The 14,921-nt window shown below is 34.6% G+C and overlaps 1 protein-coding gene across 2 annotated transcripts in view; it reads left to right on the top strand.

Annotated features, from left to right (window-relative positions):
* The window catches only part of LOC140607046 (uncharacterized), a 64,137-nt gene extending 51,689 nt beyond the window's left edge, over nucleotides 1-12,448 (top strand). The window contains exons 6-10 of one of the 2 annotated variants that reach the window (XM_072781365.1): nucleotides 4,684-4,737; nucleotides 5,210-5,314; nucleotides 8,565-8,689; nucleotides 10,443-10,496; nucleotides 11,198-11,265. In XM_072781365.1, coding sequence (XP_072637466.1) covers nucleotides 4,684-4,737; nucleotides 5,210-5,314; nucleotides 8,565-8,635 — 230 coding nt within the window. In that variant the 3' untranslated portion in view covers nucleotides 8,636-8,689; nucleotides 10,443-10,496; nucleotides 11,198-11,265. Of the gene's footprint in view, nucleotides 1-4,683; nucleotides 4,738-5,209; nucleotides 5,315-8,564; nucleotides 8,690-10,442; nucleotides 10,497-11,197 lie in introns of both variants that reach the window. The other variant, XM_072781363.1, reaches the window with a different exon arrangement.
* The last annotated feature ends 2,473 nt before the right edge of the window (nucleotides 12,449-14,921 follow it).

Here is a 14,921-nt window from a genome sequence, read left to right as displayed (position 1 = left end):
ATATTTAAAATCAAAGAAATATGACATCACCAAAAGAAAATTATAATTCTCCAACTGAGCTCAAAGGCATGCATATTAAGATCTAATGGATAAAGAATTCAAAATAATTGTTTTGAAGAAACTCAGTGAGCTACAAGAAAACTCAGAAAGAAAATTCAGGGACACCTGGATGGCTCAGCAGTTGAGCGCCTGCCTTCAGCCCGGGGCGTGGTCCTGGAGTCCCAGGTTCTAGTCCCACGTCAGGCTCCCTGCCTGGATCCTGCTTCTCCCTCTGCCTGTGTCTCTGCCTCTCTCTCTGTGTGTCTCTCATGAATAAATAAATAAAATTTAAAAAAAAAAGAAAGAAAATTCAATGCCATCAGGAATAAAATGTATGAACAAAATGAGTTCTTTACCAAAGAAATTGAAATTATGAAAAAGAACCAAACAGTAATTCTGGAGCTGAAAAATTAAGTGAGTGAGATGAAGAATGCAATTGAATGCATCAGTAGCAGGGCATACAAGATGCAAGAAAGAATACATGATCTAGAGAATAGAAATTTTGAAATAATATAGAAGAAAAGAAAGAAATTTTAAAAGCAGAGAAAGCCTATTTGAGCTACAGAATTCTAATCAAAAGACAAACATTAGAATAATCAGTCTCCAGAAGGAGAAAAAAAAGGGAAAATGGGACAGAGAATTTATTTAATAGCTGAGGGTACTTAGGTAACTTAAATGTCACACTCTTGATTTGGGCTCTGGTCATGATCTCAGTCGTGAGATCAAGCCCTGAATCGGGTTCTGCCTGGAGTCTGCTTAAGATTCTCTTCCTCCTGGGGATCCTTGGGTGGCTCAGCGGTTGAGCACCTGCCTTTGGCCCCAAGCATGATCCTGGAGACCTGGGATCGAGTCCCATGTCAGGCTCCCTGCATGGAGCCTGCTTCTCCCTCTGCCTGTGTCTCTGCCTCTCTCTCTCTCTCTCTCTTTCTTTTTCTCATAAATAAATAAATAAAATCTTTAAAAAAAATTTCTCTTCCTCCTCTCCTGCTGCCCCTCCCCCCAACTTGCACTGTTCTTGCTAAATAAATAAATAAATATTTTAAATCTTTAAAAAGAAAGGAAGGAAGGAAGAGCTGAGAACTTCCCAAACCTGGAGAAAGAGCTCGATGTAAAAGTCCACAAAGCTAATAGATCACCCTATTATCTCAATGGAAAAAGAGTTTCTCCAAGACATCTTATTTTGAAACTGTCAAAAATCAATAATATTAACTAGACTTAACTGTGATCACTTTACAATATATACAAATATAAAATTATTATGTTGTAAACCTGAAACTACTATGTTATATGTCAATTATATCTCAATTTTAAAAATTAATGCTAAAAAATCCTAAAGAAAAGAGGAAAAAGCAAATGTAACCTAGAAAGGAACCCCTACTATATACTATCAACAAATTTCTCAGCAGAAACTCTGCAGAGTTTAATCACAGATTCAAAGCATTGAAAGATAAAACTTGCCAGCCAAGAATACTTTTCCAGCAAAGTTATCCTTTACATATGAAAGAGGAATACAGGCTTTCCCAGACAAACAAAAGCTGAGGGAGTTCACCAATAATAGACCTGTCTTGCAAGAAATACTTAAAGGAGTTATTAAGCTTAAATGAAAAGACGCTAACCAGTGACATGAAAACATACAAAGGTATACAACATATTGGTAAAGGTGGAAAATATGTTAGACTTAGAAAACTTTAATTCTACAATAGGATGGTATGTTAATCACTCAACTATAGCATAAAGGTTAAAAGAAAAGTAGTAAAAATAACTAGAGCTACTATAAATTGTTAACAAATATGCATATTAAAAATAGGTAAATTGTGGCATCAGTGATGTGAAAGGGAGAAGTATAATGGTGAAGCCTTTGTAGGTGATTGAAGTAAGTTGCTATAAGCCTAGAGTGAACTATTTTATCTATAAGATATTTTCTGTAAACCTGTGGTGTCGTAACAAAGCAAAAATCTAAATTAAACTTAGATTAATTTAAAAGATAAAAAGAAGGGAATCAGAGGACAGCACCACCGAAACTTACCAATTTACAAAGGTAGGCAGAAACAGAGGTGAAAAGAAACAATGAATAAGCCAGAAAGCAATGAATAAGATGGCATTAGTAAGTCCTTGCATACCAATAATTACTCTAAATGTGAATGGATTGAAATCACCAATCAAAAGTAATTGGATGTTTAAAAACAAGATCCAACTATATGCTGCCTATAAGAGACTCACTTCAGCTTTAAGGAAACACATAGACTCAAAGTGAAGAGATGGAAAAAGGCATTTCATGTGAGTGGAAACCAAAAGAAAGTGGGGATAGCTATGATTTTATCAGACAAACTAGATTTTAAACCAAAAATGGTAACAAGAGACAAAGTCATTATATAATGATAAGGTGGTAAAATCATTAAGATTATATAATAATCATAAATATATACAAGCTCACCATCAGAGTATCCAAATATATTAAGTAAATACTAACAGATCGAAGGGAGAAATAGACAATACAATAATAGTAGGGAACTTCAATGCCCTGCTTTCAATAGTGAAATAAGTTCATTATCCAAAGACAATGGTATGAAACTAGAAATCAACATGAGGAAAATTGGAAAATCTACAAATATGTGGAAACTAAACAACATACTCTTGGTGAACCAATGGGTCAAAGAAATCAAAGGGAAATCAAAGAATACCTTGAAACAAATGAAAATGGAAATACAGCATACCAAAACCTATGGGATGCCTTAAAAGCAGTTCTGTTGGAGAAGTTTAAAGTGATGAATAGGGCAGGCCCCACTGGCTCAGCAGCTTAGCGACACCTTCAGCCCAGGGCCTGATCCTGGAGACCTGGGATTGAGTCCTGTGTCAGGCTCCCTGCATGGAGCCTGCTTCTCCCTCTGCCTGTGTCTCTGCCTCTGTGAGTGTGTGTATGTCTCTCATGAATAAATAAATAAATAAAAGCTTTCCCAAAAAAAGTATTTAAAAAAATTTTTTTAAATAAAATAATAAATAAATATGTCAGGAAATTAGATCACAAATAAGCTATCTTAGTTTATCTCTAAAGAAACTAGAAAAAAAGAATAATTAAGCTTGAATTTAGCAGAAGGAAGAAATAACAAAAATCAGAGTGCAAAGAGTGGAAGTTTGACTCCTTTGCCAGCCTATATGCCTTTTATTTCTTTTTGTTGACTGATTGCTGAGACTAGGACTACCAGTACTATGTTGAACAACAGTGAAGAGAGTGGACATCATGTTCCTGACCTTAGGGGGAAAGTTCTGTTTTTCCCCATTGAGGATGATATTCGCTGTGGGTCTTTCACATATGGCCTTTATGATGTTGAAAAATGTTCCTTCTATCCCTACTTTCTTTAGGGTTTTTATCAAGAAAGGATGCTGTATTTTGTCAAATGCTTTTTCTGCATCTATTGAGAGGATCATATAGTTCTTATCCTTTCTTTTGTTAATGCAGCATATCACATTGATTCATTTGTGGATGTTGAACCACCTCTGCAGCCCAGGAGTAAATCCCACTTGGTCATGGTGAATAATCCTTTTAACGTACTGTTGGATCCAATTAGCTAGTATCTTGAGAATTTTTGCATTCATGTTCAAAAAGGGATATTGGTCTATTATCCTCCTTTTTAGTGGGGTGTTTGGTTTTGGGATCAGGGTAATGCTGGCCTCATAGAATGAGTTTGGAAGTTTGCAGAAGAATGAAACTGGACCACTTTCTTACACCATACACAAAAATAAACTCAAAGTGAGACAGTAATCCATCAAAATCCTAAAGGAGAACAAAGGCAACAATCTCTTTGACCTAACCCACAGCAGCTTCCTACTAGACGTCTCCAGAGGCTAGGGAAACAAAAGCAAAAATGAACTATTGGGACTTCATCAAGATTAAATGCTTCTCCCTAGCAAATGAAACAATAAACAAAAATAAAAGCCAACCTATGGAATCAGAGAAGATATTTGCAAATAATATATCAGATAAAGGGCTAGTATCCAAAATCTATAAAGAACTTATCAAACTTGGGGATCCCTGGGTGGCTCAGCAGTTTAGCACCCTGCCTTTGGCCCAGGGCGTGGTCCTGGAGTCCCGGGATGGAGTCCCCCATCAGGCTCCCTGCATGGGGCCTGCTTCTCACCCTGCCTCTCTCTCTCTCTCTCTCTCTCTCTGTCATGAATAAATAAATAAAATCTTTTTTAAAAATTAAGAGAAAAGTAAATGTAGAAAGAGCCACTTCTGGCATAAAATATTCTGTCCTTACCATTTAAGTCTTAATTTGAGAGTAGTGTTCTCTCTGGAATATTCCTGTTATGGATAAACATTTTCAAATGTTGGATCCAGCATCTACAGCAAGTCTAAAGCTAAAGATATGGAAAAGGTGATAAAACAGTTGTAGAAAGGAAAGAAGGACACTTTAGAAAAAGAAAAAAGAAAAGAAAAGAAAAAATCTGTTTCAATGTGTTGGAGTTCCACCAATAGTATATCTGATGCCAGAGAATGGATAGTTACCCTGAGAATCTTAGTCATTCCTTTGCTTCCTTCTTTGGATTATAACATAATAACTTATAAAATCTACAAATATCTAAATATTACTATCTTTCTCAATTTCCACTTCTTGGTAAACTAAATTAAACATTATGTTACAGATCATATAAAGGGGTATAAAAATAGATTGATGGATGGAGTGAAGACATACAGAGGTGAGTGAGAAGCATGCTGGGAAAGAGAAAACATCTTCATTTCAGCTTTTGCATTTACTATTCTCAAATCTTATTTCTCAATTATTAGATTAGCTAGCATTCTCAGTTGTATACAATCATATTTGGGAAAATTGCCTATGCTATTTTGTCATTGTAGCAAATTTGAAGTCTTATTTATTGGTAAATTGTGTATTGGTTGTCTCTTTGGCTATAACTCATCTGTCTTGCCTGGTTTTCTCTTTCTTCTGGGTAAACTCACCCTAGAAACTGCTGTGGTTGTGTTTTCTGGAAAATTGATAGGGAGAACTTTTCCACTCCTAATCCTTAACTAATATTTTGATCATTCCAAGAGCTTTATGGTGACATTGCTTTTTACTTCCTGTTTCTGTTGGTCAATTTATATGACCAAACATTTTTTCCCTCTTTGGCATAAATACAAATTTATTTTATTCTTATGTCTTTCTTTCTTAAGGAGTAAAGGTTAATGTCAATAAACTAGATGATGCTCTTGAAAACATGGGATTCTCACTTGAAGAGGAAGAAATGGAGGAATTATGCAGTCACCTGTCAATTGATGGTGAGCATTTCAAGTACACAGTGAAAGGAAATTTTTATTTTTTTGTGGAAACCTCTCAAACATATTAATTTCATGGGAAAAGCCAGAAGTTTATATAGATCCAATGCTAAAGAGTGGAGATATATTGTCTCAATATTGATCTTAGATAAAACATCAGTAATTGCTCATGTTGCTGCTTACAGAGTTCATATGCCAGAGAATATTAAAATGAGATGACAGTCAGTGCTGGGATCAAGTAAATATTAAAAAATAAAACAGAAAATTATATTTGAGGGGTGGAAGAGAAATTTATAAAGGAATTCAGAAGGCAACAAAAAGAAATGGGGTAGAAGAGTGCTGGAAACTATTAAATGCTATTTGTACTGTTGCAAAATATATATAACATATATCTAACAATTGCATTAAATAAACTCATAGGTATCAAATTTTAAATTACACAGATATTACCCACTTCCTCAAGACTATGATCAAGTAGCCCATGAATCTTAATTTTAAATAAGCAATCCCCCCTACAGTTAACTTGCTGAAATAGCTAACCTTTATGATATAAAGAAAAATATATATTAGTAAATTTATGTGAGATTAGTACTTTTTGGCATGATTATTAGCAACATCATCTGATCAAAGCACTCTATAAAACTCTTAGTGTCTTGAACATCTTAACATCGTTAGCTTCTTGAAATAATTCTGTAGACTGATTAGTAGTTTGATAAGCATCTTAGAAGTGTTGGTTTACCTAAGCTTACCTAATATGATCTGATGAATGCTTGAAATCAAGACTTTCTGCTTGTCAAAAAAGTAATCTCCTATTTTTTTTCAATTCTAACCCTTTTTCACAACTCTGTCTGTAATATATGAGCCAAGTAAGATTATATAAAACTCCTATTGGAATTGGAATATGGCCCCAGCTGAATATCTCAAAATAAATATTATTGCTTCTGTTCAGTAAAGGTACCAAGTACTGAGTTTTAAATATATAACCAAAGAAACAAAGATACAGTAATAAACCAAAGAGATCCAAGGAACAGAGAGACAGTAAAAGCACTTTAAACAAATTTCTGCTCTAATGCAATGCTCTATTGTTTAATCTGAAGTCATTCATAACCCACTGGTTGCTTTGACATTAGCAATTGCTGCCACAGAAGCAGAGACTTTGTATTATTTGCTTTGTATTGCCAGCACTGAAAATAGGGCCTGGCATATAAGTAGGCATCCAGCAAATAGTTGATGAGTTAAAAATGAAAAAAATCAGCCTACATCTAGGTGTTGACTGAGATCCTCCATTTGGGATACTGACAAGAATTGGCACACCCTCAACTGCTGTAGCTGCTGAAAACAAAGAAGGCAGCTTAGATAATCACAAAGGTTTGAGACAATAAGGAGCTCAGACTAAGCTGAACAATAAGGTTTATCTCCTACATGAGACCACTCTGTTAAGACATTGATTGATGAATGGATAAAGAAGATGTGGTATACATATACATGTATGTATATATATATATGTCATAAGTCAGACTTATGACAGAGCTCAGGGACATATACAGATCACAGAGTTATAAAGCAGGGTTGATCCTGACAGTCCTTTGCACAGTGATCTTCAGATCTTAAAAGAAAAATAAGGCATAGACTATATTTTGCTTAACTTCTCTTTTAAGGAGAATGGAGAACTGTGATATTCATATAAAAGGGAATAGAGCTATGTGCAGAAAGGGAGAAATCTGGGATGAAGGCCGTACTGCTTTGGAGACCATGATGAAGAGCCTGGGATCTTAACCTTTGTACAGTAAAGAGTTAGTAGAGGTTTTTAAGTTAAAAAATAGAACCTTACACCTGAGGGATCCCTGAGTGGCTCAGCAGTTGAACTTCTGTCTTTAGCTCAAGTTGTGACCCCCAGGTGCTGGGATCGAGTCCTGCATTGGGCTCCCTGAATGGAGCCTGCTTCTCCCTCTGCCGGTGTCTCTGCCTCTCTCTGTCTCTCTATCTTGAATAAACAAATAAAATTTTTTTATGTATCTTAAAATATATATAATATATGTGTGTGTGTATATATACACATACACACATGTAAGTAATGGAATATTACTCATCCATAAAAAGAATTAAATCTTGTCATTTGCAACAATATAAATGGAGCTAGAGAGTATAATAAGTGAAATAAGTCAGATAAAAACAATGCCATATGATTTCACTCATTTATGGGATTTAAGAAACAAAACAGTGAAGGGAGAAAAATTAGAAGGAGAGAGAGAGAGAGAAATTAAGAAATAGACTCTTAAGAGAACAAACTGATGATTACTAGAGGGAAGGGGAGTGAGGGGATGGGTCAAATAGGTAATGAGGATTAAGGAGTGTACTTGTTGTGATGAGCATAGGATGATGTATGAAAGTATGGAATCACTAAATTCTACACCTGAAACTAATATTACACTTTATTTTAACTAACTGGAATTCAAATGAAAGCCTAAAAATCTTTTTAAGAATAAAAGAGGTAGCTCTTTTATATAACGTACAGAAACCAGTAAAAAGAGTCAAGAAAAATGAAGATGCAAAGGAATATCTTCCAAACAAAAGGACAAGATAAAACTCCAGAAACAGACCTAATGAAATGGAGATAAGTGATTTACCTGATAGAGAGTTCAAAACAACAATCATAAAAAAATGATGTTCATTGAGGTCAAGAAAACAAGTCATGAACAAAGTGAGGATTTCAACAAAAAGATAGAAAACATAAGAAAGTACCAAACAGAAATCCCAGAGCTGAAGAATAAAATAACTGAAATGAAAAATTCAGTAGAGGGATTAGGCATCAGACTAGATACAGTGGAAGCAAGAATCAGCAAACTCAAATACAGAGCCATGGAATTTATCCAAACAGAGGAGCAAAAAGAGAAAGAGTGAAAAAGAGTGAAGATAGCTCATAAGATTAATGGGCTACCAGAAAGTGAACCAATGTTAACACTGTAGGAGTCCCAGAAAGAAAAGAAAGAGAGAAAGGGACAGAAAGCTTATTCAAAGAAGTAATGCCTGGAAACTTACTTAACCTGAGGAAAGAAACAGACATGAAGATACAGGAAGCTCAGATAGTGTCAAATAAGAGGAAACAAAGTTAGCCACACTAAGATACATTATAATTAAATTGTTAAAAGCTACAGGCAAAAAGGAAGTCTTAAATGTAGAAAGAAAAAAACGTGTTATATACAAGAAAATCCCCATAAGACTATCAACAGATTTTTCAGTAGAAACTTTGCAGACCAGAAGAGGAGTGGCATTATATATCCAAAGTATGAGAAGAAAAAGCTGCCAACCAAGGATACTCGGTGAAGTGGTCCTTCAGAATTGAAAGAGAGAGTTTTCCAGGATCACCTGGGTGGCTCAGTTAAGTTCCTGATTCTTGATTTCTGCTCAGGTCATGATCTCAGGGTTGTGAGATCAAGCCCTGTGTCAGGCTCCACACTCAGTGTGGACTCTGTTCCTCTCCCTCTGCTCCTCCGCTGCTTTCTCTCTCTCTCTCTCTCTCTCTCTCTCTCTCTCTCTCTCTATATATATATATGTATATATATATATATATAATATAATATATATAATATATCAAATAAATAAATAAATAAATAAATTATTTTAAAAGAGTTTTCCAGACAAGCAGAAGCTGAAGGAGTCCATCACTACTAGAGTAGCCTTGCAAGAAATGCTAAAGAAACTTCTTCACAAAAAAAAAGAAACTTCTTTAAACTGAAACAAAAGGATGCTAATTAGTAATAAGAAAACATATGAAAATATAAATTTCACTAGTAAAGGAAAATATATACTTAATTTCAGAATATTCTAATATAATAGTAGGGTATAATTCACTAATCTAATGTAAACATTAAAAAAGTATTGAAAATTATAACTACATTAATTTGTTAGTGGACACACAGGTAAAAGATGTAAGTTGTAATAAAAACTTTATAAAAGAGTGGGAAAGTAAAAATGTATACCTTTGGTATGCATTCTTAGTTAAGTTCTTATAAGCTTAAAATAGACTGTTATAAATATGTTTTGTGTAAGCCTCATGGTAACCACAAAGCAAAAACCTATAATGGATGCACAAAAGATAAAGAGAACAGAATCTAAGCATACCACTAAGAAAATAATCAAATTACAAATGAAGACCCCGAGAGAAGAAAGGATCAAAGAAACTGTGAAACAGCTAGAAAGCAATTATTAACAAAATGGCAATAGGGCATAAACTCTTTACTAGAAGATGAGTAAGGTCAGAGGACCTAATGTAAAGCATGGTTGATAACACTATATTTATCATTGAAATTTGCTAAGAGTAGAAAATGTAAATATTCTCACACACACCAAAAGACAAATTTGTGAGGTGATAGATGTGTTAACTAGATGGGGGATTCCTTTCATGTGTAGGTATATCAAATCACCATGATGGACACTTTAAATATATTACAATTTTATTGGCTGATTATACTTCAATAAAGCTAATATAAAAGACAAAAAATGAAAATAATTTCTCTTCTTCCATTCTGACGAACGAGGAACACAAAAAAAATTGAATAGATGTATCTACCATATTTAGTTTTTTTCTTTTTTCAACCTTATGCTTATATAGTGTGAAAATAATTAGAAAAAAAAGACTTTAGGCAACTAGTAAGTCCTTATACTTTATCCTACAGTTTAAGAATTTTATGTAGGGGACCTGTTTTAGTCCACTCAGGCTGCCATAACAAAACACTGTAGTCTGTGTGACTTACACAACAGAAATATATTTTCTCACAGTTCTGGATACAGGGAAATCCAAGATCAAGATACCAGCTGATTCAGTTTCTGATGGGGATTCTCTTCCATGATTGCAGAGCCTGTCTTCTCACTGTGTCTTCTCATGACATGGAGATAGAAAAGATGGAGAAAACAGGGAGAGACACAGGGGGAGAAATACAGACAGAGAGAGAAAGAGGTATCTTACAGTCCTGTCAGATTAGGGCCTCACCCTTATGACCTCACAACCTTAGTTATCTCTTAAAGACCTTATCTCCAAATAGTCATATCAGAAGTTAGGGCTTCAAAATATGAATTTGAGGGGACACAGTTCCATAGCAGGACTATATCTGAATTTTGTCTTATCTTGCAGAAGAGAGAAGAGTTAAACTGGATGAACTTCTGGATCAAGTACATGAAGTTTTAGGTGAGTGAGAAGAAATGATGATGCATGATAAAAATAATCTCAATATTTAAGAAAAGTTATATTTAAGTATTTCCTGTTATTCTATGCATGACATATTAATCCTGTCATTATATATCTTTCAACTGGTAATGTATATATAACTAAAGAAACAGCCTTATAAATTAAATGTTATTCATTATTATAATCAATTGTTACCTCCATCTTATTCAAAAAGCCACAGTGTAATACCTAAATAATAACCCCTATCTTCTTTGGAGTTTTTCAGTGATATAATTTTATTTTCTACTGTTTGAATAACAAAATGCCAAGGCAAATTACACATACAGGTAATATAACCATCTGAACAAGCTCATAATTTAGGTAAAAATAAAACAATAGTGCAAATACTACATGCTGGCAGAATACACCAGTTAATTTAGTGGGATGTTAAAACACCAACTTTCTGCATGCTGTATTAGTTCCTTGTTCCCAATATTAAGGAACTCCTTTTTAACAGAAAGAAGTTCCATTTCTGAAAAAAAAAAAAAAGTTCCATTTCTGAATCTCCTTTCTAATTTTATGTAATTAGACAACACTTAATATTTCCATTGCTTTTTATCATATATTTGAGAATGATACGACACAGAAATAGTTGATATGATGATGGTGATGATGATTTAAAGCTTCAAATTTGACTTTTTACTATTGTTTTCTTTTTTAAGGGGAAGAAATTAACTATGAAGACCTAGAAAATATTCTGAAAAACATAGGGTTAAGACTCAAACTGAAGAACTCTGTGTTGATGAAAAGTTTGCCACTTGATGCTGAGTATTTAATTTACCAATGAGGTATTCATCCACCCAGTAAAAGTTAATTGGTTGCCATTGTACTAGACATAATACTAGGCTCTGAGTTACAAAGATGCATGAGACAAAGTCCAGTTTCTAAAAACACTCAGTGTAGAGATGGACAGCACATACAAAATGAAAACAGAAACAAATGCTATCCACTATCTATTCGGCTATAAAAGTGTAAAGGAGTTGTTGACCAACTATGCCTGGAGTTTCTAAGGCTTCACAGAGTGGTTATTACTTCAAATAGGCCTGAAAGGTTTGATGGTAAGAGGTGCCAAGAACTAAAAATAAAAGCATTGAAAAAGGCATAGACATACCTGACTATGTATAATTTCATGTTGATCTAATATAGAGTACACATTCACATTATGTGAAGATATACTTTATTAACTTGAATCAATCTGATCAATAATTTAGATATAATCTATCCATGAAATAGGATAATAACAATCCCCAGCTATGGTGATGGTGAGGATAAATAAAATGATAGGTATGGAAATCTGAGAAATTTATAAATTTTTTGAAATACAAAATAAAGATATTAGTTATTAGATTTTCTATTTCAGGGATCCCTGGGTGGCGCAGAGGTTTAGCGCCTGCCTTTGGCCCAGGGCGTGATCCTGGAGACCCGGGATCGAATCCCATGTCGGGCTCCCAGTGCATGGAGCCTGCTTCTCCCTCTGCCTGTGTCTCTGCCTCTCTCTCTGTGTGTGACTATCATAAATAAATAAAAAAATTTAAAAAAAAAAGAAAAAAAAAGATTTTCTATTTCAAAAACCCAGTAATGTTTATTAAATAATTTCTATATTCAAGTCATTTTTCTAAATTCAGGAGCTATGAAGATATATGCCAGAATCTTACTGTTCAAAATAACAATTTCTGCTTTTAAAAAGTTCATAATCTAGTTGAGTAGATAAGACAGAAATACATATTTTAAGCTTCTGGATAAACAGCACTTTTTTCAATATTTGCATTAGCTTTACTTCTTCCTAAAATACTAAAAAGGCACAAAAGAAATTAAAAGGCATAATCCACAAAGACTAAGAGAAGAGAACATTATAGCAGATAAGAGATGTCAGTTAAATTTCAAAAAACAGAAAGTGGATGAAAGACCATAAAGATGAAAACTGAGCCTGAAATGGGAAACAAACAAGAAGAAGGCCACTGCAAGGGCACTTGGTTGACTCAGTCAGTAGAGACTGTGACTTCTGATCTCAGGATTGTGAGTTCAAACCCCATGTTGGATGTAGAGATTACTTAAAAATAAAATATTTTTTTAAAGGCAGCCATTTCACATCACAGAACCATAAATGGGGGGATCCCTGGGTGGCTCAATGGTTTATCACCTGCCTTCAGCCCAGAGCATGATCCTGGAGTCCCAGGATTGAGTCCCACGTCAGGCTCCCTGCAAGGGGCCTGCATCTCCCTCTGCCTGTGTCTCTGCCTCTCTCTCTCTCTCTCTCTGTCTCTCATGAATAAATAAATAAAATCTTTTAAAAATATTTAAAAAACAAAACAAAAACAAAAACTAAACTATAAATGGCTCAGGAAGTGGAGGCACCAATTACCTCCAAAGTCAGGAATATGAGTATGGTTGAAAGTAGAAGAACTGATAGAAAATCTTTTAAAAGAGCAATGTGAGGTACCGGGGAGCGGGGGGTGGGGGGCCCTCAATCAGTTGCGCATCTGCCTTTGGCTCAGGTCATGATCTCAAGGTCCTGGATCAGCCCTGCATCAGGCTCCCTGCTCAGTGGGGAGTCTGCTTCTCCCTCTGCCCTTTCCCTCTGCTTGTGATTTCTCTCACTCTCTCTCTCTCTCTCTCTCAAAAAAAAATTTTTTTAACTGTAACAACAGGCATAGATCATTATATAATGATAAAAGAGTCAGTTAATCAAGAGGATATTACAATTATAAATGCATATGCACCCAATATCAGAGCACCTAAATATAGTTAGCAACTACAACAGATCTGAAGGGAGAAGTAGAAAACATACAATAGTAGGGGACTTCAATATCCCACTTTGAACATTAAATATATCATCTAGACAAAAAAAAAATCAATAAGGAAATAGTGGGCTTGAACTGTACCTTATACCAAATAGAACTAATAGACTTATACAGAACATTCTATCCAACGTCAAGCAAAATACACATTCTTCTCAAATGCACAAACAACATTTCCCAGAAGAGGTTATACGTTAGGTGACAAAAAAAAAAAAAAAAAAGTCTTAGCAAATTAAAGGTTAAAATCATAGTAAATGGAGCACCTGGGTAGCTCAGTGGTTGAACCTTTTGGTCAGGTCATGATCTTGGAGTCCTATGATCGAGTCCCACATCAGGCTCCCCACAGGGAGACTGCTTTTCCCTCTGTCTATGTCTCTGCCTCTCTGTGTGTGTTTCTCATGAATAAATAAATAAAATCTTTTTTAAAAATCATACTATATTTTTTCACTGCAATGATATGAAACTAGAAATCAGGAAATCCCCTACTATTATTGTACATTTTTCTATTTAAGATTTACTCCCTTAGCAAATTTCAAGTATACAATGCAGTATTGTTAACTATAGTCACCATGCTGTGTATCTCCAGAATTTATTCCTTTTATAACTGGCATTTCTACCTTTGACCAACATGTTTTCATTACCACCTTGCTCCCTGGCTTGTGGTAACCCCCTGCTACTCTCTGCTTCTATCAGCTTGACTTTTTTAGAGTCCACATATAATTGAGATCATGTAATATTTGCCTTTCTGTGTTTGGCTTATTTTACTTAGCATAGTGTCCTCTAGGTTTATCTGTAGTGTCACAAATGACAGATTCATACATATTTATAGTGAAAATATCTTTTGTTCTATTGATCCTCTTACAGATCCTTCTTTGTCCCTTATGATACATATTTTGCCTTAAATCGTATTTTGTCAGGTATAGTACTGTTACCCCAGCTGCCTTTTGGTTCATATCCATGCTTTGGTTTTCAAGCTTTTGTATCTTTTTGTTCTAAGTGTGTCACTTGTAGACAATATATTCTTTGATTTTGTCTTTTAATATCATCTGATAGCTTATATTTTGTAGTTGAGTTAAATGCATTTATAATTATCATAATTATTGTTATATAGGACATAATTCTGCTATCATATTTCAGTTTCCATTTATACTGTTCTTTTGTTACTTTTTTTCTGCCTTTATATTTCCCTTTAGATTCATCAAGTTTTATTCAGCAGGTTGAAAAATTACAGTGGTTGTCCTTAAGACCCATATTCATGGCCACTTTCCTTATTGACTTCTTAAATTTACCAATCTGTATCATCCCCCAGATAAGCCAAGAATTTTATTACACTCTCACATCCTATTTGTCACTGAGTTCTTCATACAGTGCACGGTGAGCACTGCAAAATGTGTAGAATCGTTGAATCACTATATTGTACACCTGAAACTAATATAATACTGTATGTTAACTATACTGGAATTAAAATTTTTTAAAAAGCTGAGACAACCCTTAGAAAACAATCACCCACAAGAAACTCCAGCAGGCTACATGTATGAAGTACATATCCATATGTATGCATACATGCCTATACTTGCCTATACTTGCA

This window comes from Canis lupus, chromosome 16 (assembly GCF_048164855.1).
Source record: "Canis lupus baileyi chromosome 16, mCanLup2.hap1, whole genome shotgun sequence".
In the NCBI taxonomy this organism is placed as follows: Eukaryota; Metazoa; Chordata; class Mammalia; order Carnivora; family Canidae; genus Canis; species Canis lupus.
Note: the sequence above shows the minus strand (reverse complement) of the source record. Positions and strands in the feature narration are given on the sequence as shown.